The 25818-nt window shown below is 49.6% G+C and overlaps 1 protein-coding gene across 1 annotated transcript in view; it reads left to right on the plus strand.

Annotated features, from left to right (window-relative positions):
* CEMIP (cell migration inducing hyaluronidase 1) overlaps positions 1-25818 on the plus strand; it is a 161135-nt gene that overhangs the window by 110869 nt on the left and 24448 nt on the right. The window contains exons 10-20 of the mRNA XM_070358438.1: positions 559-691; positions 1488-1679; positions 9775-9950; positions 11071-11280; positions 17456-17661; positions 18417-18486; positions 19812-19940; positions 22411-22496; positions 23508-23639; positions 24854-24889; positions 24970-25125. Of these exons, the coding sequence (XP_070214539.1) occupies positions 559-691; positions 1488-1679; positions 9775-9950; positions 11071-11280; positions 17456-17661; positions 18417-18486; positions 19812-19940; positions 22411-22496; positions 23508-23639; positions 24854-24889; positions 24970-25125 (1526 nt within the window). The remainder of the gene's footprint in view (positions 1-558; positions 692-1487; positions 1680-9774; positions 9951-11070; positions 11281-17455; positions 17662-18416; positions 18487-19811; positions 19941-22410; positions 22497-23507; positions 23640-24853; positions 24890-24969; positions 25126-25818) is intronic.

Raw genomic sequence — 25818 nt, forward strand, 5'->3', positions numbered from 1 at the left:
TCAGTAGTTGTGGTACACAGGCTTAGTTGCTCCGAGGATCTTCCCAGACCAGGGATCAAACCCATGTCCCCTGCATGGGCAGGCGGATTCTTAACCACTGGATCACCAGAGAAGCCCCAGCAAGAGTATTTTTAAAGACTCCCCACAGGATATGGAGTCACATTTGGGCACCAGCAGGTTGATCCAATGAGTCTTCAGTAAATGTTGGCCACTGTGGACCTCTGGATTGGGGAGAGTAGAAAGCAGCCCGCCCAGCTCTTAAAAAAGCATGTGGTGGTGATAAACACTCTGTAAACTGTTCCCCAGTGTAGTCACTCACTGGTTTGGATACCAAATATGGTGGGACCCCAGGCAAGATTTTTATCCACCCTGTGACTTCATGCTGCCCTTCTTATAACAGAATAGAGAAGGGGAAACATTAGAATAATAGTCTAAAGGCCATTGTAAATAAGTTTCGCAGCAGCAATTTTAGACTTGTGAGTATATGTTTGTAACATTAATCATCACCTTCCTTCTTTACAACGAGAAATGACTTTGTAATTTCTGTGCCATTCCCAGGCCACTACACTGGATGGAGTCAACCTCACCACTGAGGTTGTCTATAAAAGAGGCCAGGATTACAGGTTTGTGTGCTACGACCGGGGCCAAGCCTGCCAGAGCTACCGTGTGCGGTTCCTGTGCGGAAAGCCTGGTAAGCAGCCCCTTACTGGGGACACTCTTGCCTCCGTGGCTCGGTTCCTCCAGCTGGCAGCTATCCACTGCGAGTTTGGGCGGCGGGGTCAGCCACCTCCGGGCATCTCAGTGACATGGCGCTCCTGCCAAGTTCTCGATGGAGAGCCCTTCTATGACACAGGAACCGTGGGAGGGTCTTCGGAGTTGGCAGGAGCCAGTGGAGCCCCACCCTGCCCATACGCCTTTCAGGAAGGGGAAGGGCCTATTCAAGGCAACCAGGGTTCCGTGGACGGAGCTGACCTTCCTGCAGCCCGCCCCCACAGAGATACGTAGCCCATGGCCTCTCTGGATGCTATTATTTTAAACCCAGTTCCCGAGGTGCTTGTTAGCAGGGGTTGGAAATGGTCGGTTTCTTCTTGAGGGCACTTGGCCATCTCCAGAAGGCAGTCATTAGGGATGGGAGTTTTTTGGAAGGGGAGGCTGACAGCTACTGTAAATAATAGTTGAGAGAAACTATATTTGTTTTACATCTTTTGCAAAGTGGGTGTGGAGAGACAGCCCCATTTAACTCCAGCTAAGGAGTTAGTGGAAAATTCCCCTGCCCAGAGCTAATGAATGGCTCTGTTCTGGTAGGGTTTTTTGATGACTAAAAAAAAAAAAAAAAACCATACCAAGACTGGTTCGGGGCGAGCCTGGTGATTTGGGTTTTGGATAGGCAAACCTGGCATTTACTGATTTAGGGAGGGTAAGGGAAGAGGTGGAAGTTTGCCAGGAGCAAAGGTTTATCTCTCAGTGTCTCCTATTTTGGGTTATAGTGAGGCCCAAACTCACCGTCACCATCGACACCAACGTGAACAGCACCATCCTGCATCTGGAAGACAATGTACAGTCGTGGAAGCCTGGGGACACCCTGGTTGTTGCCAGTACCGATTACTCCATGTACCAGGCAGAAGAGTTCCAGGTGCTCCCCTGCAGAACCTGTGCCCCCAACCAGGTCAAAGTAGCAGGTAGGACATTTGCTTACCCCTTCCTAGGCTAGATGAAACTGAAAATTGCTAGGCTTAAAGTTGACTGAAATAAAAACAAATTTGTATCAGTCAGCTATAGCCATGATAATGCTGCATAACAACAACAACAAAAATTTCTTAAAATTTCATAGCAAACTTTTATTTCTTACTGATGCATCTATAGGCTATGTAGGGTTCAGCTTTTCTAGACTAAACTTGACTCCAAGGGTTGGGTTTGGGTCAGTTCTCATTCTTCCCAAGGACATATTATTGTTCATGGCGGAGAAGTGAACAGAATCACAGGAGGACTCCTAAGGCCTGCCTGAGCTCCAAACTTGAACCCTCTCACACCTACCTTCCAATAGATAATATGGTCCAGCTCAACATGAACGGGGAACTCTATTTCTCCCATTAAAACAGAGGGGAGGGAGTGTATATTTGTTAGCAATAATTTAACTTACCACAAAAATGTAAATGTCTTCTTTCTCTACCTTTTACATTTCCTTCTTCTTCTCCTAAATCTTGACTTAAATGCCCTGGTTGTTTATGTTATGTGAGGTTACTGGAATTATAGATGGTTAGAGGTAAAAAGGGTGCTACCCAAATGGCTCAGTGGTAAAGAATCCACCTGCCAATGCAGGAGATGAGGGTTTGATTCCTGGGTCAGGAAGATCTCCTGGAGGAGAAAATGGCAACCCATCTAGTATTCTTGCCAGGGAAGTCCCGTGAACAGAGGAGCCTGGTGGGCTACAGTCCATGGGATCACAAAGAGTTGGACACAAGTTAGTGACTAAACAACAACAACAAAGATGTAAAAAGAGACCTTGTTTATAGTCCAGGGCAATTATTCTTTGGGGAGGGGAGTCATGTATTGATTAGAGTCGTTGGTTGTAAGCGACAGAATCCAATTCAACCACCTTAAACAACATAGAAATTAATTGAGAAACTATTCAACTTAGAGAGCTAAATAGAAGCTGGGCAGTCATGCTGCAAACAAAGACCAGAAATAGGGCAGCTTCAGGGGTCTGGGGTGCAGGAATGCATGGGCAGCCTCCTTAAGGCATCACTATTTGCATGTCCTGGGACATGGTGCTTGAAAGTTACCTTCCAGGAGACAGCATTGATTGGGTTGATGGCTCACATGCTTACCCTCTGGCTAGGACACCATCATTAACTGTCCTTCGAAGACTGCATTGCATGGATACAGTCACTCCCCAGAGGAAAACTGAGATGTATTAGCAGAGAAAGGAAAATCAATACTAGGCATTAAAAAATATCAGCTGCTATATGTAGAATCTAAAAAACAGGTACAAATGAACTTATCTACAAAACAGAAATAGAGTCACTGACGTAGAGAACAAGCTTATGGTTACCAGGGAGTAAAGAGCAGGAGGGATTAATTGGGAGATTGAGCTTGACACATACATATTACTGTGTATAAAATAGATGACTGATAGGAGAAGGCAATGGCACCCCACTCCAGTACTCTTGCCTGGAAAATCCCATGGATGGAGGAGCCTTGTAGGCTGCAGTCCATGGGGTCGCTAAGAGTCGGACTCAACTGAGGGACTTCACTTTGACTTTTCACTTTTATGCGTTGGAGAAGGAAATGGCAACCCACTCCAGTGTTCTTGCCTGGAGAATCCCAGGGACAGGGAAGCCTGGTGGGCTGCCATCTCTGGGGTTGCACAGAGTCGGACATGACTGAAGCAACTTAGCAGCAGCAGCAGCATACGGCACAGGGAACTCTACTCAGTCCTCTGTAACGGCCTATATGGAAAGGAGTTTTAAAAAGAGGGCATGTATGTATGTATGTATATATGTATATATATATAACTGATTCACTTTGCTGTACAGCAGAAATTAACACACCACTGTAAATCAACTATAACCCAATAAAAATTTTTTTAAATATATCAGCTGCCACAGGACCATTGTACCTAGAGAAGTATTAGAATCTGGGGGTAGAAGAATACTGTGGATTGAGAAAGTATAACCAACATACTGAAAGTATCTATTATCTTAGAAACAAAACTACAAAAAGTGAAATTTGACACAGTCTTTTTGGCTAGTGGAAGTGTGCTTGAGAAAGAATTTGGGGGCTTTCTTCTAAGTGCAATGACTTTTTAGACTTCCTTGCTCCCCACTTACAGGATGGCACCAAGGGAAGCAGTTCCTAGTGAGTGCCAGACCCTTGGGTCCTCCCTGGATGACTTGTGTCTCCCAAGGACAGTAGAGGCAGACAGGCCTTCTGGGATGCCAGGAGTCCTCTGGGGCGCTTGGCAGGAGTGGCATTCAGACGTGTGAGCTTTGTCACTGCCCTCTGTGAGGTGACCCTGATTCTGGGGCTGCATTTGTGGCTTCTAGGGGGGTGAAAGCCTGCCTTTGAGGCCCAGCCTTCAGGGAGGGAGAAGAAGGAGCACCCCTGGAAGAGTCCTGGTCTGTTCACACAGCCCCCATCTGCACCTCAGTGCTGGGCACCTCTAGGCCTGGAGGGAGATTTCAACACGAACAAGACCTAACAGGACAGCAGGTAGTGCCATGAGTGACCTTGAGAAAGGGAACCATGTGATATGAGGGCACTTCTGCCTCGCCCCACAGCATGGTTCAGGGGTAAATGATCCAGCGTGGCTCCAGGTGGCAGTGTCTGACCAGTGGTTCTAGCAGCTTCTTGAAGACTGTTCAGGGCTGCTCCGGGTCCTGGGAAGACCAAGGAGGAAAGAGTGAGTAGAGAGGAGCGTACCCCCACGTCAGGACCCTCCAAGCTCCTTTGGTTCATGACTGCCCATGTCTGTATCTCCAAGTCCCACAACCCAGCCTCCCCCGTGCCCCCTTAAGCAAGGGTGGGACCATCTTGTTCAGAAGCTTTAGGGCTTTTGTGAAAACAGCACCCCCAGTGAGAAAAGTCCCAGGTAAGGTGTGTGTATGTGTCTGTCTGTCTGTCCTGGGGAGGCCTTCATTTCTCCTCTTCGGTTCCAAGCCCATTCTCTGGCTGTACATTCCCTGGTGACATGGAGCAGGGACTCCAGCTGCTTTGTTCTTTTCCAAAATGGTGCCGCCACCCAGTTACCGATCAGTGTCCTCCTCCCCAGGCTGGCTGCAGAGTGGGGTGCAGCCTTCCTGGCTCCTCTTTCCTCACTGCCCCCAAATTCCAGTAAACAGGACTTTTTGCATTTTAAGGCTTTTCTGATGGGAAACAGATGGGGATAACAAAGTCATGAAAACGTGTGAATCATCTAAAAAAAAATATTTCCAAGTTTTGCCAACCACAGTGCGATTCTCAACACCTCCTGACATGGCAGTGGAAAATGTCTTCAATTTTCTACCCTGTTTTCATTCTCCACTTCCCACTTTGCTTGTACCCACCCAATATCACACACACACACACTTTTAAGTAATACTACTGTTAATTAGTATTAACATTTTTTGAGTTTCCTACAATATGCTAAACACTTTACAGGAACCATCTTTCTCACTCTCGATGATAGCATAAAAAGGTGAAGGCTACTGTTTTCTCCATGACCCAGATGAGGAAACATCTTCTTCATTTCTTCATGGAAATTAAATGTCTAGACTAATGCTTTCCACTATGGTAGCCACCAACCATTTATGGCTATATAAATGTAATTAAAATTAATTTTAAAAAGGAAATTCCATTCCTCAGTCATACTAGCCAGATTTTAAGAGTTCAGTGACCACCAGGGCCAGTAGCTGACACGGAGTAGAGCATGCCCTTCATCTCAGAACTTTCTGGGGATTGCTGCTGTTGTAGACCCAGCAAGTCTTCTTGGAGGATATGAGCCAAGATTCAGAGTCAGAGCTCTCAAGTTCGAAGGCTGTGTGTTCTCTCAGCATCTTCACTCAAAGATGACTAGACAGGAGGCGGAATCTAGGGCACGCTATAGCTTAAATCTGCCTCTCCGGGACCCTCCAGCCCAAGTCCCTCTGGGCTTGTCCCCATGGTCTGAGAAGGGCAGGCCCCACTGCCCCCTCCCCCAGAAGCCCTGGATCATGCTAGGTCGGGAACCACATGCGCAGAGTGGAAGATCCTCGATGTTCGTTTTTCTCTTGAGCCCAGAGTGTCCTGTGCCATGACTGTGCTGCAGAGAAGGGGTATTGTAGAACCAGCCGTAGGGTGAGCACTCAGAAAGGTCAGAGTTTTGTTCCTGTGTGGGTCCCTCTACACCCCACGCCTTTCCCACCCCTCGTCTGTGCTCACAGCCCTTCTGGATTATTTGAGACAAATCCGGCTTGGCCATGCCTGCCTGCTTTACCCCACACCCCAGCCCAACCGCTCCACCCCCGCTCTCAATACCCCCTACCTTTGGCCTTCCTGTATCAGAGCTTAGAGAAGGAAGGGAGGGTGGGTGGAGGCCAGCTGGGAGAATTCTGCAGACAGGACAGGATGCTGAGAAAGCAGAGTGCACAGCTTCCCTGGCATCACGGCCTGGGAGTGGCCTGTGAACACAGCGGCAGGGCAGATAAAGCAGCCATGAGGTCTGTCAGAGCCCTGATAGGGAAGCCCCACTGCAGGCGGGGGAGGAGGCGGTGGGACTGGAGACTTCTCCCAGCTCTCAGTCTGTCTTCCCATCTCTGGTCCCAGGACTCTAATCAACAGAGTGCCTCCATCCACCTGGAAGTCCCCCCTACCCCTGGCTTCTTTCCCTCCTCCACCCCTCCACCCCAGCCCATGGAACCGAGAAAGCTATCAAACCTACTTTCTATGAACTCCCATCATAAGCGTGAAGCCAATGGTGGGAGCACTAGCCCCCTACCATGTGCCCAGGGCTGTTCCGGGCACATTCCCTGGATTAATTCATTTCACAACTATCTCTGCGTTTGGAGATGTGTGCTATGATTGTCTCCATTGTATAGATAAGGAGTCTGAGGTTCAGGAAGCTTAAATGACGTGTTCAGGGATCCACAGCAATGATCTGAGTCAGATTCTGACCCGGACAGCCTGGCTCCTGAGCCACAGTCCTCCCCATCCACTGTCTCTCCCCTCCAGTTGTGTTGAGACTGAATTCCTGAGGAGGGCCCTCTGGCCACCCCCAGGAACAGAAACCTCTTGTTCCCATACTGTCTCCACATCATTTTTTTTTTTTTGGCCACGCCACTCAAGATGTGGGATCTTAGTTCCCTGACTCTAACCTGCTCCCCCTGTATTGGAAGCACAGAGTCTTAACCACTGGACAACCAGGGAAGTCCCTGGACACACCATATTTTAAAGTGGATGCTGACAAATTGAGAGGAGCCCCCTGAACTCTGAAATGCATACACTCTGAGGGGTGGTTGGAAACCTGGGGATGCATGGCCTGGTTTCTTGGCTCTGTCGAGCGCTGTGGGGACCCCAAGATGTGAAGGCTGACGTTGAGGATGGTCAGGGAAGACTTCACTGAAAAGGAGCTAGATCATGAGGAACAAAGTGATTTGCTTCATGGACAAAGGGAGGAGGCTGTCCTGGCCAGAGAGAGCAGCTTAGGTAAAATCTCTAAGATGTAAAAAGCAGAGGCTCGCTGTGGGTAGGATGGGTGGTGAGGTCTGGCTGGAGCAGAAAGGGCTGTGAGGGAGTGATGGTGGATAAGCCCACAAGAGTCTGGGTTTTACTCTGTTCATCCTGCGGGCGGCTGGGCAGGATGCTGTGCTCCTTGGAGCTGTGTGCGAATATTACCTTGGTGGCAGAAGGGACTTGGTTGATGTCCTTAAGTTAAGGCTCATGAGATGGGAGGTAAGCCTGGATTATCTGGGTGGGCTTGGTGAAATCAAAAGGGTCCTTAAAGTATTTAGTTATTAATTTTGGCTGTGCTGGGTCTTCATTGCTGCATGAGCTTTTCTCTAGTTGTGGTGAGCAGGGCAACTCTCTAGTTGCAGTTGCAATGCAGAAGCTTCTTATTGCAGTGGCTTCTTTTGTTGCGGAGCATGGGTTCTCGGGTGTGTGGGCTTCAGTAGTTACAGCACTTGGGCTCAGTAGTTGCAGTTTTCCCGCCTCTGAGAAGGCAATGGCACCCCACTCCAGTACTCCTGCCCAGAGAATCCCATGGACAGAGGAGCCTGGTAGGCTGCAATCCATGGGGTCGCTGAGGGTCGGACACGACTGAGCGACTTCACTTTCACTTTTCACTTTCATGCATTGGAGAAGGAAATGGCAACCCACTCCAGTGTTCTTGCCCGGAGAATCCCAGGGATGGGGGAGCCTGGTGGGCTGCCGTCTATGGGGTCACACAGAGTCGGACACGACTGAAGTGACTTGGCAGCAGCAGTGCCTCTAGAGCCCAGGCTCAGTAGGTGTGAAACACGGGCTTAGTTGGTCCGCAGCATGTGGTATCTTCCCCAGGCCAGAGCCTGAACCCACGTCTCTTGCATTGGAGGTGGATTCTTTACCACCGAGCCACCAGGGAAGCCCAAAATGGTCCTTAAAAGAGAGATATAGGAATGTCAGAATCGGAGGGAAAGATTGAAGGCAGAAGAAGTCGATGAGGATGAGATGATTGAATGACATCACCAACTCAATGGACATGAGCTTGAGCAAATTCCAGGAGATAGTGAAAGGCAGGGAAGCCTGGCGTGTTGCAGTCCAGGGGGTCACAAAGAATCAGACACGACTGAGTGACTGAACAGCAACCCAGGAACATTGACCACTGTCTGGATCTGCAAAAGGCCAGGAGCGAACTCTTCCTGGAGCCTCCCAACAGAACCAGCACTGTCGACTTCTGACTGTAACCTGGTGGAATGGATTTTGAACTTCTGAACTCCAGGACTGTCAGACATTTCTGTTGTCTTTGGATTTCCCTGACAGTCCAGTGGTTAGGACTCCGTGCTTCCACTGCATCGGGCATGAGTTTCATCCCTGGTTGGGGGACTAAGATCTCACATGCCACATGGCATGACCAAAAAAGAATAAGAAATTTCTGTTGTCTTAAACCACTAAATTTGTGGTCAGTTGTTTCTGTAGCCAGAGGAGGCGAATACCAATTCCAAGGGGAATATTTTCTCAGCTTTGCCAGGCACTGGTCTCGCATCTTGAACTGAGATGCTTCAAAGAAACCACCGCCTCCCTGAGTCTGCAGAAATCCAAGGCAATAAACATCCTTTGAAAAAGTATAGACCCACCCACGGGATGTGAGCTAGGTGAAGGACTGGACAGAGGAGCCAGCCCTCCCCCTGGATGAGAGGGCAGGGTGAGGTTACTGTCAAGTGGGTGCAACTCGGGGCTCAGTACAACCACAGCCTTTGCATGTGGGCACCAGTGGTATCGAGGGGCTGAGCTCTGTGCCCTGCTGCTCTAGTCAAGGTCACAGTGAAAGCCAAGCAGTGTCCGTGGTATGGTTCGGGCTGCAAATCAGCACAAGAGACTGTTGCTGTCTATAATTACATCCTCAGAAGAAAGAGACAGCACCTAGGAGCCAGGTCAGCAGTCTCAGGGACGAGCTAAATTTAAAGGCAGCCTATTGTTTTTGTTGTTGTTCAGTCTCTCAGTCTAGTCCGACTCTTTGCAACCCCATGGACTGCAGCATGCTAGGCTTTACCACAGCGGCTTTGAAGAGGGGGTTTGTCTTGTGTCTGTAAGAAACCCAACTGGTAGGCAGTCTAGGGCGTGAGTTCTGAGGGATCATCCACAGCCCAGGTTTCTTCCTTCTGGTTGCTGTGCCATCTCCAGGGTATATTCTCACATAGGCAAGGATGGCCCACCACCAGCGCCCACATCTCAGCCCCAGGGGAGAGCGGGAGCCACCTGCACAGTGCACACATTGCCTCTGACCACGCTAACCTGCAGGGAGGCTAGGGAGTATGGTTGTCCCGGGGAGTCTTGCATCAGCTAAAATAGAAGTTTCTAGTACTGATAAGCAGAAAGAGGGTAGGAATTAGGGGACAAATAGCCATGTCTACCATGGGCTTCAGATGTGAGCATTTATGTCTGGCTCTTCATCCAGGCAAGTAATTTCATCTCCCTGGGCTTCATTCTTCTATAAAATGGGGGTCAGGGTCATGGACAACCCCAGGTACCACAGAAGCAGTGAAAGCACCTGGTGGGTCCTGGGCACAGTAGATTCAGGCAGCACCTCTGATGCTCCCTGCTTCCCTTCTTCTGCCCTAGGCAAGCCGATGTACCTGCACATCGGGGAGGAGATTGACGGTGTGGACATGCGTGCTGAGGTGGGACTCCTGAGCCGGAACATCGTGGTGATGGGGGAGATGGAGGCCGAGTGCTACCCCTACAGCAACCACCTCTGCAACTTCTTTGACTTCGACACCTTTGGGGGCCACATCAAGGTATGACGAATCTACCTGGCAGAGTCTGTCAACCCAACCAGGAGGATTTGCATGATGCCATCCTGGGGGTAGGGGTGCTTAGTAGGGAAGGGATTGGGAGGCAAGGGGTAGGATCAAGAGAGGGGTACTCTCTGGAAGCTGGAGGAGTCTTGTGTATTATCCACTGGTGTGCAATTCCATCTGTCAGTACTTGTGGATGAGAGAGATGACAAGGAACATCTCCTACTCCCCAGGCACGTGGCACCCATCACATTGTGCTTCCTGCTTTCATGGTTTTCAATTTTCAATCATGGCTTTCATTCCCTTTCTTCATTAGTTAACCCTGAGGACTTTATAAAAGAAGGGGCATTTAAGGGGCATTTAACCCTAACCTGTTTTTGGAAGGAATGGTTAGCATGTCCTGAAGTCATCCTTCCCTAGTAGAAGTTAGCAGAGCTCAACCTGGGGCAGGAGTTGTTTTTGAACTGTGCTTTCATGGTGAGTTCCTGGAGTATAGACATTCATTGCAATCAAGTGGGTCCTCTGAAATGTGTAGGAATGGCTCTGAGTGTACTATGACATAAGAGTGTGGAACACCCTACAGCTCACACACACACTACTAGAGTCACGGGCTGATGAAGACCCCAAGCTCAGCTTTCCCTTCCCCCAGCCAGGAGAGGGCCTCAGATGGTGGACCACAACTTGGGCTGTTACTGCTCCAGGGTCCATTCTCTCTTGGACTCCCTAACCCTCCTAGGGCACACTTCTTGCTAGCGTCCCCCAGGTTATCTCAGGGTTACCCTTTTCTCATTATGCTCAGTAGCTTAGGAGGCAGGAAAAGAAGGTTGAGGCAAACCTCAGCCACTGCACATTCCCGCTGCACCTCTTGATCCCACACAATCCGTTGCCCTGCACATCACTATATTATCAGCAGCACCCTGTCTCCAGTGAGGTAGGAAGAGTCAGGCATCTCAATCCATTTGCAGAGAATGTCTTTGATTTACTGAGTCCCTGAGGTGGGGCTCAGTGAAACATTCTGAGGACAACATGTGTATGTGCATTTCTGAAATGTGGGCACCAGCGAGGGGGATCAGGGAGCAACCCCATGGACCCCTTCTGACTCTGGGCTCTGCTCTCTCAGTTTGCACTGGGATTCAAGGCCGCACACCTGGAGGGCGTGGAGCTGAAGCACATGGGCCAGCAGCTGATTGGTCAGTACCCAATCCACTTCCACCTGGCAGGAGACGTGGATGAAAAGGGGGGCTACGACCCGCCCACGTATGTCAAGGATCTCTCCATCCATCACACATTCTCCCGCTGTGTCACTGTCCACGGCTCCAATGGCTTGTTGGTAAGCACTTTCTTCCCAGGGCAGCAAGGGATCCAGAGCCCCTTCATCTCCTTCATTTCCCTCCCTGATGCCAGTCTGCTTACTGCTGGGCCCAGGGATCGTTAGCAATGGTTGGATGTTTTAGATCTAGTCACTTGGTCCCTGGCCATTGGGTGTGGAACCATCCTTGGCTCAGATTTGAGAACAATATCAATTGAGAAGAGGTAACCCACCAAAAAAGGAGAAAATAAGGGTGTATCCTTGCTAAAGGGCACCAAGCTACAGAGATGGGTGAGCACTCAGTGGTCACAGGGAGTCTAGCTCTTCTGCTCCTTGGTTTGCCCAAGGATCATTCCATGACTGTGTGTCATGATGAATCTGTTTAACTGCAAATGAGGCAGGGGTCATGCCAAGCCTGCCTGACAGGCTTGCAGCGGTGGCAGGAGAGGGGCCTTTCCCCTTTTCTTCTGTTGAACCAAGTGTCTTCAGAGCAATAAGCACTGGGGGAAATGCCTTCATTAGTAAGTTGGTGTGTGTGTGTGTGTGTGTGTGTGTGTGTGTGTGTGTGTGTGTGGCTTGTCCTGATTTGCACAGATAATTTTTACACTCAGTTGATCCTTCTTTAAGTGAACTCAGCTTACATCCTCCATAATTTTAAAGCTGGATGTTACAAAATGGCACCTGCATGCTGAATCCAGTTTGTGTTTTGTTTGGCTTGTATCATGTTTAGAGAAATATTTGATAATTTTTCATGAAATGGAACTTTCTTTCAATGGACCAAACTCACATCCTCTGTGAACTTTTAAACCGGATGTCACAAAATGGCACCCAGCAAACTGAACCCAGTGGCCAGATGTGTGTTTTTTGGCTTAAGTGTTTAAAGAAACAGTTGAATGAGTTTTCATCACTTGAAAATGGAGAGATTTCACATAAAATCTTGGATTCTTGGCTTCCTTTGAGAAGTAGGCTGAATTGGCAACGCTAGACCCACATTCCTGCCTGGCCACAATGGACTGGGGCAAAGTCATAGCACCCCTGCCCCAAGGTGGGCTTTACTCTGGTTTACACCATGCCCACCACTTCCTAGTACATTATAGTAAATTCTCCTAGCAGGGCCACTCATCAGTATAAAGGGGACAGCATGGGTTTGGGGGCATAGCCTAAACGGGCTTGGTCCACAGGTGGTGAGCTATGGACCTTGGGCAAGTTGCTCACCCCCTCTAAGCCTCGTGTGGGAAACAGACTCACGTGGAGTAGGGGTGGTCAGAGCACGGAAAGTGCTGTGGGTGGGGCTGGAGGGCCGCTGTCAGGGGCTTCTATCAGGGCAGTGCTGCAAGGGGGCATCTCCATGGAGACGAAAACTGGAGAAGCCAGGGGAAGTGGGATCTCCCTGAATAAGGAATCAAACTCGTGGCTCATGCACTGGCAGGCAGATTCTTAACCACTGGACCACCAGGGAAGTCCCTTACTCATTTCTTGATTCATGAGCTGCTCTCATCTCTCCTTCCCTCCTGAGCCCAAATGAAGAAAACAGACCCTTGGCCCTGTTTTTCCCCAAAGGTTCAGAGGCTAGGGCTTCTCCTGGCAGAGTGGGAAGGAGATGGGCTGAGGTGGGGTGTTGAGGAGTGTGCATCACAGATCAGCACAGACATCAACTGGAAATGGAGAGACTGGTTTTTCTTCTCAAGCCCTCCTTCCCTCTACCTGGTTGTGGAGGTTCTGCAGTGCCCTCCCCCACCTGTCCCGGGCCTCCTTAGAAACTCACTCTTTTCCTCATTAGGCAGAATGACTGAGTTCTCGGTTTCCTTTTCCAACTTATATTTGCATTTTCAAAAGCTCATTAACACAGGCTGCAAAACAAATCACCGCCTACTCCAAAGCTCTTTTCCTTAGCAGCTCAAAAAAAAAAAAAAAGAGGAGGCAGAAATGGCAAAAGCTCAGAAATTACAGTCTTCCTTTTAATAAGGTCATACTTATGGCCAAGTTTCTCTCTAAGACGAATTATATCATACTTACCCTAGAAGGCAGAATCAGGTATACAAAAAATTCTGTTTGAATTTGTTTTATATTTTAAATTAATTTTTATTGGCGTATAGTTGGTTTACAATGTTGTGTTCGTTTCTGCTATACAGCAAAGTGAATCAGCTATACATACACATATGTCCCCTCTGTTTTGAATTTCCTTCTCATTTAGATCACCACAGAGCACTGAGTAGAGTTCCCTGAGCTATGCAGTAGGTTCTCATTAGTTATCTGTTTTTTTAAATTAATTAATTGGTTTTAATTGCAGGATAATTACTGTACAATATTGTGATGGTTTTGCCATATATCAGCATGAATCTGTTTTATACATAGTAGTATTTATTTGTCAATCCCACTCTCCCAGTGCATCCCATCCACTCCCCCTATTTGTATTTGTTTCAGTCATTTCCTTTTCATACTGTATGCAGGTTGCAGGAGGAAGTCTTCATAGTTGGGGTGACCCTATGCCCTGATTTGCATCAAACAGTTCCAATTTACACCTGTTGTCCCTAAATTAATTACTAATAAATAATAGTTAATTAGTAGTTATGTTAATATAATTATTAACTCAATAATTATTAATTATATTTAATAGTTGATAGTTAATTGGTATTAATAGTTCCCACTTTCACTCTCAAAAATGTCCTGGTTGAGACAATAAACTACATGGTCATTCTAACTGAAGCAGTTCCTAAGAGCTGAGGAATTTTACCCCTCAAAATCTCATGCCTAGACTCCACAACAGTTGGAAGACTTAAAATGGCTGTCAGGAATCACTTTCATGATCTTAATCATGAGGGAAGCTATCCAGAAGAACAAAGGGAAAATGCAGTTTGGGCAAGAGAATGGCCAGGAGTGTACACATTTCCTCCGGATAGCAAACATGAGGATTCGGTGGGTACACCACATGTCCATGTGTGTGTGTCTATTTATCCAGCTCCTTGCTGTCTATCTGAGAGCCCCTTGGACTGCAAGGAGATCAAACCAGTCAATCCTACAGGAAATCAACCCTGGATACTCCTTGGAAGGGCTGATGCTGAAGCTGAAGCTCCAGTACTTTAACCACCTGAAGCAAAGAGCCGACTCACTGAAAAAGACCCTGATGCAGGGAAGATTGAGGGCAGGAGGAGAAGGGGGTGACAGAAGATGAGGTGGTTGGATGGCATCACCGACTCGATGAACATGAGTTTGAGTGAAGGACAGGGAAACCTGGCATGCTGCAGCCCATGGGGTCACAGAGTCAGACACGACTGAGAGACGGGACAACAATATCTATCTATCTATCTACCTACATATCTATCTGTCATCTGTCTATATGTACCCATCTCAAGCCATACCACAGTTCAAGTGTCTTAATTCTAGGAACTGTTCTAAGGAAGAACAGTCATCCAGCGTTAGGGCTGGAAGGGATTTCAAAAGTCTCCCTAAGGACACTCACAAATCACACAGCAAGTCTGTGGTGAAGCCAAAGTTGAACCTGTGTCTTCCACTCCCAGCCCAGGGCTTTCTTCTACCTTATCACATTGCTCTCTTAACTCTATATGCTACTTCACCCCACTCCTAAAGAAAAGAAAGAAATGCAACACAAGACAGGAGTGTTTTTTTCTCTGGTGCTGTTGAGAACTGGTTCATACACAAAGTTTAGATCAGACAGATGGAGAAGTGAGTCTCCATCCGTCCTTGCAAGAGAAGGGACTTGGGCAACTTTCTAAGTCTCGGTGTCATTGGTCGAAAGGGAATAGTAGTTTGGATGAGAATTGGATGAGATAATATATACAAAGTATTTCACACCCAGCAAATAGGAGTTATTTTTATTCCTTTCAATAAGGATTTTTCTCTCCAGAGCACAACTCAAGAGGAGGGAATTTCTTTTTCAGGCATTTGTTAGAATAAGAATGTATTCATTATTCACTCGGATTCAAAGGATGACAACCAAAGTATGATCCAGACAACGGGCAACTGGGTGTATGGGACTTAAGAGGAACTGTGGGCGGCAGGCAGGAGGCCCGGGTCTGAACATGGCTCCACCGCCCTCCTCTGGCCTCAGTGTCCTCCTCTGTAAAGTGAAGGCATTAAACTCGCTCTCAGGTGTCCCTGCCAGGATGAGCAGCCCATGCTTTCTCACCTCTTCCTCCCAGGCTTGTCTGCCCAGGCTATTTATAAGAAACTTGCATTGCTCACTAGGAGGAAAGGAAGCAGTCCCATTGCATGACCTTGGTATTGGCTAAAATGAGGGACTCATTATTGAGGGACTGAATAGCATTCAAGACCACGCCCTTGCCTATTATCAAAGATCAAGGAGGTGATACTTGTTTGAGAGAACAGACAGCTTGCCTGGCACAGGGCAGCTGTGCTTGTGACCCACCCTTACAGGTGAATGGACACAGAAAACTGGGGTTTCAGCCCTGGTTTCACACATGTGGGTTGCATGACCTTGGGCAAATCACTCAACCTTTCTCAGTCTCATTTTCCTCATCTCTAAAAGAAAAAATATCATTATTGAATTATGTAAGATTTCAGCAAGATTAAAAGGTATAAGCACCCAGGCCAGTGCTGGGACATGAAGGGTCCTAGTTCTGGATGCTTCTAGAGCAGGGCTGCGTGGGAGTTGGGGGAGTAGGTAAGATTTATCGTAAAAGAGACTTCGGAGGGAAGTGAGGTGTTTACCCTGGATTAGTGCTTCTCAGGCAGGGGCAATTTTGTCACTTCCCTTTCCCAATGGAATTGTTGTTTAGTCGCTAAGTCATGTTCGACTGTTTGACTCCTTGGACTGTGGCCCGTCTGGCTCCTCTGTCCATGGGATTCTCCAGGCATGAATACTGGAGTCAGTTGCCATTTTCTTCTCCAGGGGATCTTCCCAATGCAGGGATCAAACCCATGTCTTCTGCATTGCAGGTGGATTCTGTACCATCTGAATCACTGGGGAAGCCTATCCCAATAGGATACTTGGAAATGAATGTCTGGAGATATTTCTGGTTGTCACAGCTGAGAAGGTTCTGCTGGCATCTAGTGGGTAGGGGCCAGTGATGTTGCTGAACATCCCATAATATACAGGATTACCTCTTGAATGGTAGCAGTGCTGGAGGGGGAGTTGTTTGGGGGTGATAGATGAATTTTTTCCAGGGCCTATTGCAGCATCAGGTTGAAGATGTCATTGAATGATGTCTTAGGGGAGCAAGAGTTTCCCTGGTTGGGTGATGTCATTGGGCAGTCAGGACCCGGGGGCAGGGATGGAGATGGAAGATCTCAGTCAAGGTAGTGAGGTGTTTCCTGCCATCCTCACACCCCACTGTGGACAGGGCACCTTGGGAGATAGCCAGTATCTCGTCTGGGCCATTCAACTGAACCAGGATGCCAATTTGTCAGGGATGCTGGTGAGCAGAGTCAAGATGGTACAGCTCTGCCCAGAGGCCCTCTGAGGACCCTCTAGCTCTCAGAGGTTCATTGAGATTCAGACCCAGAGGGGCCTTGGAGATCCTGGAGCTGGACTCCTTCATTGTGAAGTGGGGAGAGTGTGCTGGAAAGAGCTTGAAAGACTTGTCTGAGAGACTGTACCCTAGGCCTCTCCATGTTTTCAAGTGGTTTCTAGGCTTAGCCCCCTGACTCTGTGATTCCAAGAAGGATATTGAAGAGCTGGAGTTTGCGAACCTTTTTGGCTTTCTGCAAATGAGGCTTGATATGGATTGTGGGCTTCAAAGCTCGCTTGGGTCGATGGATGAGGGCAGAGTGAGGAGCCAGTCTTACTACGATAAGCCCACCTGGCCTGGCTCAGGTGCTGTCCCCAGGTGGCACTCTCCCCACCGCCGTTTCTGGGGGACCTCTTGGTGAAATCCTCTAAGTCCTCGTAAGCACTGTACTCGCTGTGTCCTCACCAGGTTAGGCTCACAGGACCTCGTCCACAGTCTCCTCTTCGGCCAATTCTAACCTCTCGTCCTTTTCCCCACCCCAGGAAAAGCCTCGGTCACAACACCCCAGCTGGAAGGGACTTTAAAGTCCAGCTCTGTTGCCTGACCCACCCTCCCCAAGCCCAACACCCATGTCTGGTCCATCTTCAAATGCCCAGTGCCCCTCTCAGAGCCTGGTGGCACCTGAGGCTGTGCGTGTGTGTGGAATGGATGAATGAGCAAATGAGTGGTGATGCTGGGTGACCTGTCCCCTGTCTTGACCCCGGCAGGTCAAGGATGTTGTAGGCTATAACTCTTTGGGCCACTGCTTCTTCACGGAAGATGGGCCGGAAGAGCGCAACACCTTTGACCACTGTCTCGGCCTCCTCGTCAAGTCTGGAACCCTCCTCCCCTCTGACCGCGACAGCAAGATGTGCAAGACGATCACGGAGGACTCCTACCCGGGGTACATCCCCAAGCCCCGGCAGGACTGCAAGTAAGCATCTCCCTCACGCAACTTCCCACCCAGCCTGTGACTCCTCAGTCCTGGGCTCCTGTGTGGCTCGGACCTTGCAGCCTTAACCACCTGAGGCTCTCAGCTGCTCAGGTACAGTGTGTTTTCTATTCTCCCTTCTCACTGGGCCTCCCAGGCATCAGTCTTGTCCAGAGAGACCACTGTTCTCATCCTTGGGTTTTTCCGGGTGACACACAGGGCTCCTTTGAGGAGAGGAAGCAGGCTGCCACCTCGGCACCCACAGCCTGTACACATGGGTACCAGCTGCCCAGTGTGCTTCTGGACATGAGTCAGAACAAAGTCGGAGACCGAAATAGTCAGAGAGAGAGAGACAGAGAGAGTCAGAGAGAGACAGTCAGAGAGACAGAGAAACAGAGCTTCCTATGCGATCACCCTTCTGAGTCCAGGGTCTCTCCCTTAGAAACAGCCACTTTCCTGGGTTCCCCTTATTTCCATTTATTCTAGGATCCATCTCAGATTTAACCCACAAACTTGCTTCTACCATCAAGAGCCAGACTCCATTCAAATTCTGAGCATGTTAGGGGTGTAAATGCACACCACTTTAACGAGAAAATTAGGCTTCAGATCAACAAATCAAGAGCTTCTCAAATCACTGCTAAGAGGCTCCTCGAAACTTCATTAGAGCCCTTGACCTGGGGCACCCCTCCACCCCGGCGGCAGAAGGGGAGCCAGTGGCCCTCTGTCTGATGCCGCTCCATCTCTGCCCCTGCCCACAGTGCTGTGTCTACCTTCTGGATGGCCAATCCCAACAACAACCTCATAAACTGTGCTGCTGCGGGATCCGAGGTGAGCAGAAACATCCCTGCCTTGGGTGGGGCTGGGGGAGAGGAAATGGCCAGGTCCAGCATATGGAATATGTATGCCTTGAGCCCCAGTCTAGACATCTACACAGACAGGAGCAGAGTGAGGAGGGAAGGGCCAGCTGGGGAAGCAGATGGACTTGGTTTTCTTTTTCTAGTTTTGGCTGCAGTGGGTCTTCATTGCTGTGCATGGGCTTTCTCTAGCTGTGGTGTGAGGGCTTCTCATTGCAGTGACTTCTCTTATTGCAGGACACAGGCTCTAGATAGTTGTGGCACAGAGGTTTAGTTGCCCTGAAGCATGTGGGATCTTAGCTCCCAGACCAGGAATCAAATCTGTGTCTCCTGCATTGGCAGGCGGATTCTTAACCACTGGACCACCAGGGAAGTCCAGGTGGACTCGGTTTTAATGATGCCTCTGGCCCTTTGTCACACTGATAATCATAGCTAATGTGATCAATAACTCATTGTTAGATGCCTGGCGTATCAGTGTTCTAAGCTCCAATAACTTAAAATTGTTTTCACACTTTAATAATAATTTAAAATAATTTAAAATTTTAATAATTAAAAAAATTATTTTGTGTTGCTGTGTGTTCAAATTTATTTATTTTTATTTATTTTTGGCCACATCATGCAGCATGTGGGATCTTAGTTACCCATCCAAGGATTGGATCTGTGCTCCCTGCATTGGGAGGGCAGAGTCTTAACCTCTGAACCACCAGGGAAATCCCATAAACTCCAGTAATTTATCAACCTTGTATCAACCCTATGAGATTTGTGCTATGACCTACCAGCTGTTGGGATGGAAGGTCAAGCGGGGACAGGCAGAGGGTCCAAATATGGCCTTCTGTCTACCCTGCCTGCCTCTGACCCAACCCTCTGTACTGCTTACCTTCCTGGGGGTCCTAAGCAGGTCAGCTGCTGTCTCTGGGCCTCAGCTTCCATGTCTGCAGAATAAAAGGGAAAAGCTAATAAAGAAGCTCAGGCAACCCTCGTGTTCTGTGTTGGGAGAAGGGATGGCGATGGACCCCAAGGTCGCTCTGAAATCCAGCCATTTGTTTCCCATGGCTGATACAGTAGGACCCCACGAAGGGTTTTAACAGTCAGCATGGAACTCCCACCCCACTCCACCCCGCGCGCCCACAAAATATATTTGCCTCATACTTTTCACTGTTTCCTGCAGGTGTGTTTGGGGGTGGGGCCGTTTAGGTGATAGCACTAGGCTCACCCCAAGTCTGGGCCATACAGTTACCCCCACAAGAAGCTCCCTGGTGCTGAATTCTGTGCCTTTCCCCCTGTGTCCTCCTCCACCAGGAAACTGGATTCTGGTTCATTTTTCACCACGTCCCAACAGGCCCCTCGGCCGGCATGTACTCCCCGGGCTATTCAGAGCACATTCCACTGGGGAAATTCCTTAACAACCGAGCACACTCCAACTATCGGGTAAGTGCTTCCAGACTGCGCCTCCCCGCCAGCCCATTGGTCAGTCTTCCTAGGCCCGCACGGGGTTAGAGCCCAAACTGCCTCTGGTGACAGCCGGGAGCAAGTGCACTCCTAGCCTTGGACTTGAAGGACACAAAGAGGCCTTCCATGGCCTTCTGGTCCTGGCTGTCCTTAGCAAGGCTCTCCTGGGGCTCTTCCTGCCTTGGCCTCCACCTGGCAACTGGTCGGAACCAAAAGGAGAGGCAGGAAGCACCACCACTCAGGCTGCTCCTCCTGGCGGCCCCTGCTTGGGGCACCTGAGTTTGACTTTGCAGCACACATGGTGGGGATGGGAGCAGTGATAAGTGTGAAAAGCCAGGTCCTATGAGCTAAAGGAGTTAAGTACCCGGTCCTGGAGAAAAGATTGAGGCAGCATCAGCATCCTTTCCTCTGTTCACTTTGTTTCCATTGGTATACAGCACTAAAGAGGCAAGTGGAAACAGAATTTTCCTGTCATCTTCATTTACTCATCAGTAGTTCCGTGTGTAAGGAAATGGCACCCCACTCCAGTGTTCTTGCCTGGGAAATCCCATGGACAGAGGAGCCTGGCGGGCTGCAGTCCATGGAGCCTCAAAGAGTTTATTTACTTAGCAAATGAACAACAACAGTTCTGTCAGTCCAGCCCCAAGCAAGGTGCTGGGGAAGGGACTGGGGTCTCAAGGGTGCCCAGGACCCCCAACAAGGACAACATCAAGACCAGAGCCATGGTCACTCAGGAATGGAGCCTGGGAGCAGGGCTGGGACCGGAGCTGCTGCAGTGGGGTCAGAGGTGGCCTTGAGGATTCAGGAACAGCGCGTCTACAGAAAGAGTCTGGAATGTCAAGGCTGGTCTTCTGGTCCTCTTCCTAGTGGTGCCGATGGAGGAAACTGAGACCCTTAGCGGGGAATGGATGCATTCAGGGTCAAAAGAAGAGATTCAACTAGAGAGAAGTGTAAAGAAATCATCTCAGAACAGCCCTGTGCTTCTGGGAGGTGGGGTGGGGAAAGGGGTCCTGAGAGGAGGGCAAGGCCATGTGGGCAGAGGGAGGACCCTGGGCAGTGTCATGTCCTAGAAGCCAAGAAAGACGAGCTTCCCTGGATAGAGAGTGGAGGCAGGGAGGGTAACAGTGCCACCTGGACAGAGGTGAGGGAATTAGCACAAGCTCCAGGTGGGTTTTTCTGAGGCTGCTGCAGGCCTAGGAGAGCCATCTCTCTGCAGAACAGGCTTAGGGAGCACATCTCTGTGGGGGAAGAGGAGCTGTGGAGAGACAACTGTTGGCCGCTTGTCACTACTCCTTCCTCGAGAAGCCTCCCCATGAGCAGGGGCTGGGCCACACAGGACCCTGATGTTGGGGGAGGTTGGAAAGGAGAGGAATACTCGAGGGAAGAGGGTAGCCAGGACTCCTGGGCACAGAGGGAGGGACAGGCCCTGAGGAAGGTGGCAGGGAGGGAAGGGGACAAAGAGGACCCTTGAGCTGGATGGATTCTGGGGCCTGAGCCAGGGAGGGGCCCTGCGCATGGTGCTGGCTCCCAGTGAGCTCTGGCCCCATGTCACCGTGTGAGGGCTCTGCCCCGGGCTCTTCACCTGGCCTGTCCTACTTGGTCCTCACAGCAGGACCTCAGTGTCATCAGCCCATCTTACAGAGGCTGCAACTGAAGCCCCAGAGGTGACGGGATTTACCCAAGGTCACACTCATGAGGGAAGTGCTGAGGATGGAGCCCCACTTCTCCTGACTCATTCACCTCCCCACTGCTTAATTACACGCCAGCTGAAGATCACAGTAGCCAGCGTCCTCAGTTATATAAAGAGGAGATGATGCATTCAAACCTTCCTAACAGGCTGAGGGAATCCAGCCCTGAGGGTAGACTGGACAGAGCTACCCTGGACAGCCTTGTTCAGCTGCCCAGACTCACGCTCACCTGTGGCTGACAAACTGGACACCTTGGGGGCCAAATAAGAAAGTGAGATTTTTTTCCTTGAGTCAGACAAAAACTGAGACAAAACTGGGGGAGGATCAAAGATCCCTGCTCCAAGGTAAAGACAAAGCTTAAGGTCAGCATTTTCTTTGCATCACTGCAGACACATTTCCCAAGACAGCATATCTATTATCTTTAATTTGGGACCTGGGCTTATAACTGCCCAAAGCAGTGTGAATTCTGGTAATGGACTTAGCTATATGTCCTTGGACAAAATACTTAACCCCATCTAAACCTTGGCATCCTCATCTATACCTCAGCAACAGCACCTTATTCCAGATTTGACTTGAGCCGTGCAGAGCAATCCATGTTCTTCACCTCCCTCACTGCAGACCCCCCTATCTCTATTAATACAGTCTGAGAACAAAGCTGGTTTTACTGGAGCATTCAAGAGTACACTGTGAGGCTGGGTGTGAGAAGATGCCTGCAGCCTGTGGTCCACAATAATGTGTCCCTAAATGTTCCCTCTCCCCAGGCTGGCATGATCATAGACAACGGGGTCAAAACCACCCAGGCCTCTGCCAAGGACAAGCGGCCCTTCCTCTCCATCATCTCTGCCAGGTAATCAACCCTGGGGAGTCCATGCACTCCACAGGAACTTCTGGACTCAGCCCTACTCCCTTCATCCACTCACTCATTCATCCTTCAAGTATCTTTCGGCACGTTCTGTGTCCATGGAGCTAGCTACTGGAGGTACTTTATGGGAAAAACTGAGTGGGGCCAAATCTGAGTCAGGGTCAAGGCCTTAGCAGTTGTAAGGAAAAAGAAATTTCAAGAGGTTTCTAGAAAAATCAGCAAAATCCAATACCTGCTTTTTAATAAGTTAACAGGGCTGGGATATAAAAGGTGAAGAGAAGAGAAAAGAAGGGAGGAATTTTGCCATCAATTTAATAGGAAGAAACATTGAGGTTGTACCTATACATACATCTGGAGCGCAGCCCAAGGCCAGGAGCTGCTTTTAAAATGGGCTGTCCAAACCTCGGGGTAGTTAGGAAAATCTGTACCCTTTGAACAGACCAAGGTGCTTGCTCTCTGTCGAGAGTAGGCAACACCAGTGACAGGATGCTCCCCGTGGAAGACTTTTGCTGGCCTGGATGTCAGGAACATCCAGGCTCAGCACTCCATCTGGTGGCTAAGATGTAGCAGCCCAGAAAAGGCACGAGGTCAAGGTTACTCCCTGGGGAGTAGAGAGCAGGGCACCTCAGACTCCCCTTCCTGGTCTGCATCAAGTGCCAGGGTTAGGACTGGTTGTCTGAACTTTCTCTGGGGCTTTGACCCCACCTTGGGGCCAGGGTTGAGGGGAGCAGTCCTCAGTGGCGATGATGAACAAGAGAAGCGACATGTCTGTAGGCTGCATGGGGCTGGCGCCCGAAGAGAAGACCTCTGACGTTGGTGTCAGGCTCAGAAAACTCATTGCAGAGCCCATGCTGGGCAGGCTGATTGCTCTTTAGCCCGAGTATTCTGGGCACCGAGAGCAGAGAGAAGCTCACCACCACCCAGAAGGGCAGTCAGTTCAAGAGTACCCCTTCCCCAACAACTCGGTCACCTGTGCCTCCCCATGGTGTGTTCCAGATACAGCCCCCACCAGGACGCCGACCCACTGAAGCCCCGGGAGCCAGCCATCATCAAACACTTCACCGCCTACAAGAACCAAGATCACGGGGCCTGGCTGCGTGGCGGGGACGTGTGGTTGGACAGCTGCAGGTGAGGCATGGGCACAGTATGGAGACCACGTTCCTCCCCACCTCACCCGGGTGGGAGACAGACACGAGCAAGATAGAGGAGTCCAGACAGACCAATGTTTGACCTTCTGGCTGCCCAGCCAGGCAGGGACATGGAAGGGCAGCAGGCAGTGGCCCAGAAAGCCTGCTAGAGGCAGCATGTGGCTTCTGTCCACCATGTCAGCAGCTGTGGGTCATGACTATCCCCAAATAGTCACTGGGCTTGGCTCTAGGTCACAAAATCATTCCTATCACCAGTCAGCAGGAGGAAGGAAGGAAAAGGAAACCAGCACATTCTAGGCACGTCCTATGTGCTGGATCCTTAGTCACATTTATTTCTTACCATGTTTCTCGGAGATATAAATCCTTATCTCCGTCTTAGACATAGTACACTGAGGCTCTGTTGAGTGAATTTCCTGCAAGGTGAGCAGTTGAACTGGAACTTCAAATAGCAATGCATCAAACTCCAAGCCCAGAGAAAGAAGACAGGGAACCCCGAGCTCTGATAGAAGGTCCCTGTGGACAGCTATGGCCACACTGGACAAGAACCAGAGGGACAGGCAGCTGAGTTGGGGTTTCCTCTAAAGGAGAAATGGAAAATGTCCTCCTGGTCTGCCTTTGGTGTTAAAAGTGGGAGACCATGGACTATCCTGGTATTCCAGGGGTTAAGAATCTACCTTGCAATGCATGGGACGTGGGTTTGATCCCCGGTCAGGGAACTAAGATCCCACATGCCACTTGGCAAAATAAAAGGGACACCAGAAACTATACATGGGAAATAGGTGTATTTCCCCATTTTATTGTGATTGATTTAAAGGAGACATGGGCTTCCCAGGTGGCGCTAGTGGTAATGAACCCCCCTGCCAATGCAGGAGACTTGAGAGATGCAAATTTGATCCCTGGGTCAGAAAGGTCCCCTGGAGGAGGGCATGGCTACCCACTCCAGTATTCTTGCCTGGAGAATCCCATGGACAGAGGAGGCCAGCAGGCTGCAGACCATGGGGTCACAAAGAGTCGGATATAGCTGAGCATATGAACACACACACACACCCGGAGGAGAAGGAAGTACAGTGAGGGCTTCACTGAAAATGCGCATGTGGGACATGGAACAGGCTTAGATGCATGATAGCACCTCTCTCTCTTTTATGTGTGTTAAGCCTGAGATGCTCTTGTCTGACTGTCTGCTCTTGTCCCCAGGTTTGCTGACAATGGCATCGGCCTGACCTTGGCCAGGTAAGAGCAGTGGTCCTCGCCCCTGACTCCTATGGGATGCTGTCTCCGGACATCTCATCTCAGACATCTTCTCTCTGCAGTGGTGGAACCTTCCCCTATGATGATGGCTCCAAGCAGGAGATCAAGAACAGCTTGTTTGTCGGCGAGAGTGGCAACGTTGGCACAGAGATGATGGACAACAGGATCTGGGGTCCCGGTGGCTTGGACCACAGTGGAAGGACCCTCCCCATAGGCCAGTAGGTTTGCAAATGAGGCAGCGTCCTTGTTCTGCCTGTTGTTGTTCAGTCATGCAGTTGTGTCCAATTCTTTGTGACCTCATGTACTGCAGCACACCAGGCTCTCTTATCCTTCCCTATCTCCTGGAGTTTGCTCAAACTCACGTCCATTGAGTTGGTGATGCCATCCAACCATCTCATTCTCTGTTGCCCCTTCTCCTTCTGCCTTCAATCTTTCCCAGCATCAGGGTCTTTTTCCAGTGAACTGGCTCTTCATGTCAGGTGGCCAAAGTATTGGAGCTTCAGCTTCAGCATCAGTCCTTCCAATGAATATTCAGGGTTGATTTCCTTTAAGATTGACTGATTTGATCTCCCTGCTGTCCAAGGGACTTGTGGCTTAACTTAAATGACAGCAGTGGAAGGAAAGATGCTAGTATGTGATGTCTACCTGTTGACTGTGAATTCCTCTGTCCTCTACTGGTCAGAGAAATCATGGAAACAATTGCAATTAACCAGAAGAGGGGTAAAATCTAGAATGAGAGACAGAAGTCAAAAAACTGTGTTGAAAGGGAGTCAACAGCAGAGCACAGCTGTCAAAACACATAATGTGGTTCTGAGCCACATCCTTGGGAATTTAGTGTCCAGGATGGGTGACCCTGGCCTCCTTTCTCCTCGGACAGCCCACTCCTGACACCCACCCCTGACAGTGGTGTG

Source organism: Bos mutus, chromosome 21 (assembly GCF_027580195.1).
Source record: "Bos mutus isolate GX-2022 chromosome 21, NWIPB_WYAK_1.1, whole genome shotgun sequence".
Taxonomy (NCBI): Eukaryota; Metazoa; Chordata; class Mammalia; order Artiodactyla; family Bovidae; genus Bos; species Bos mutus.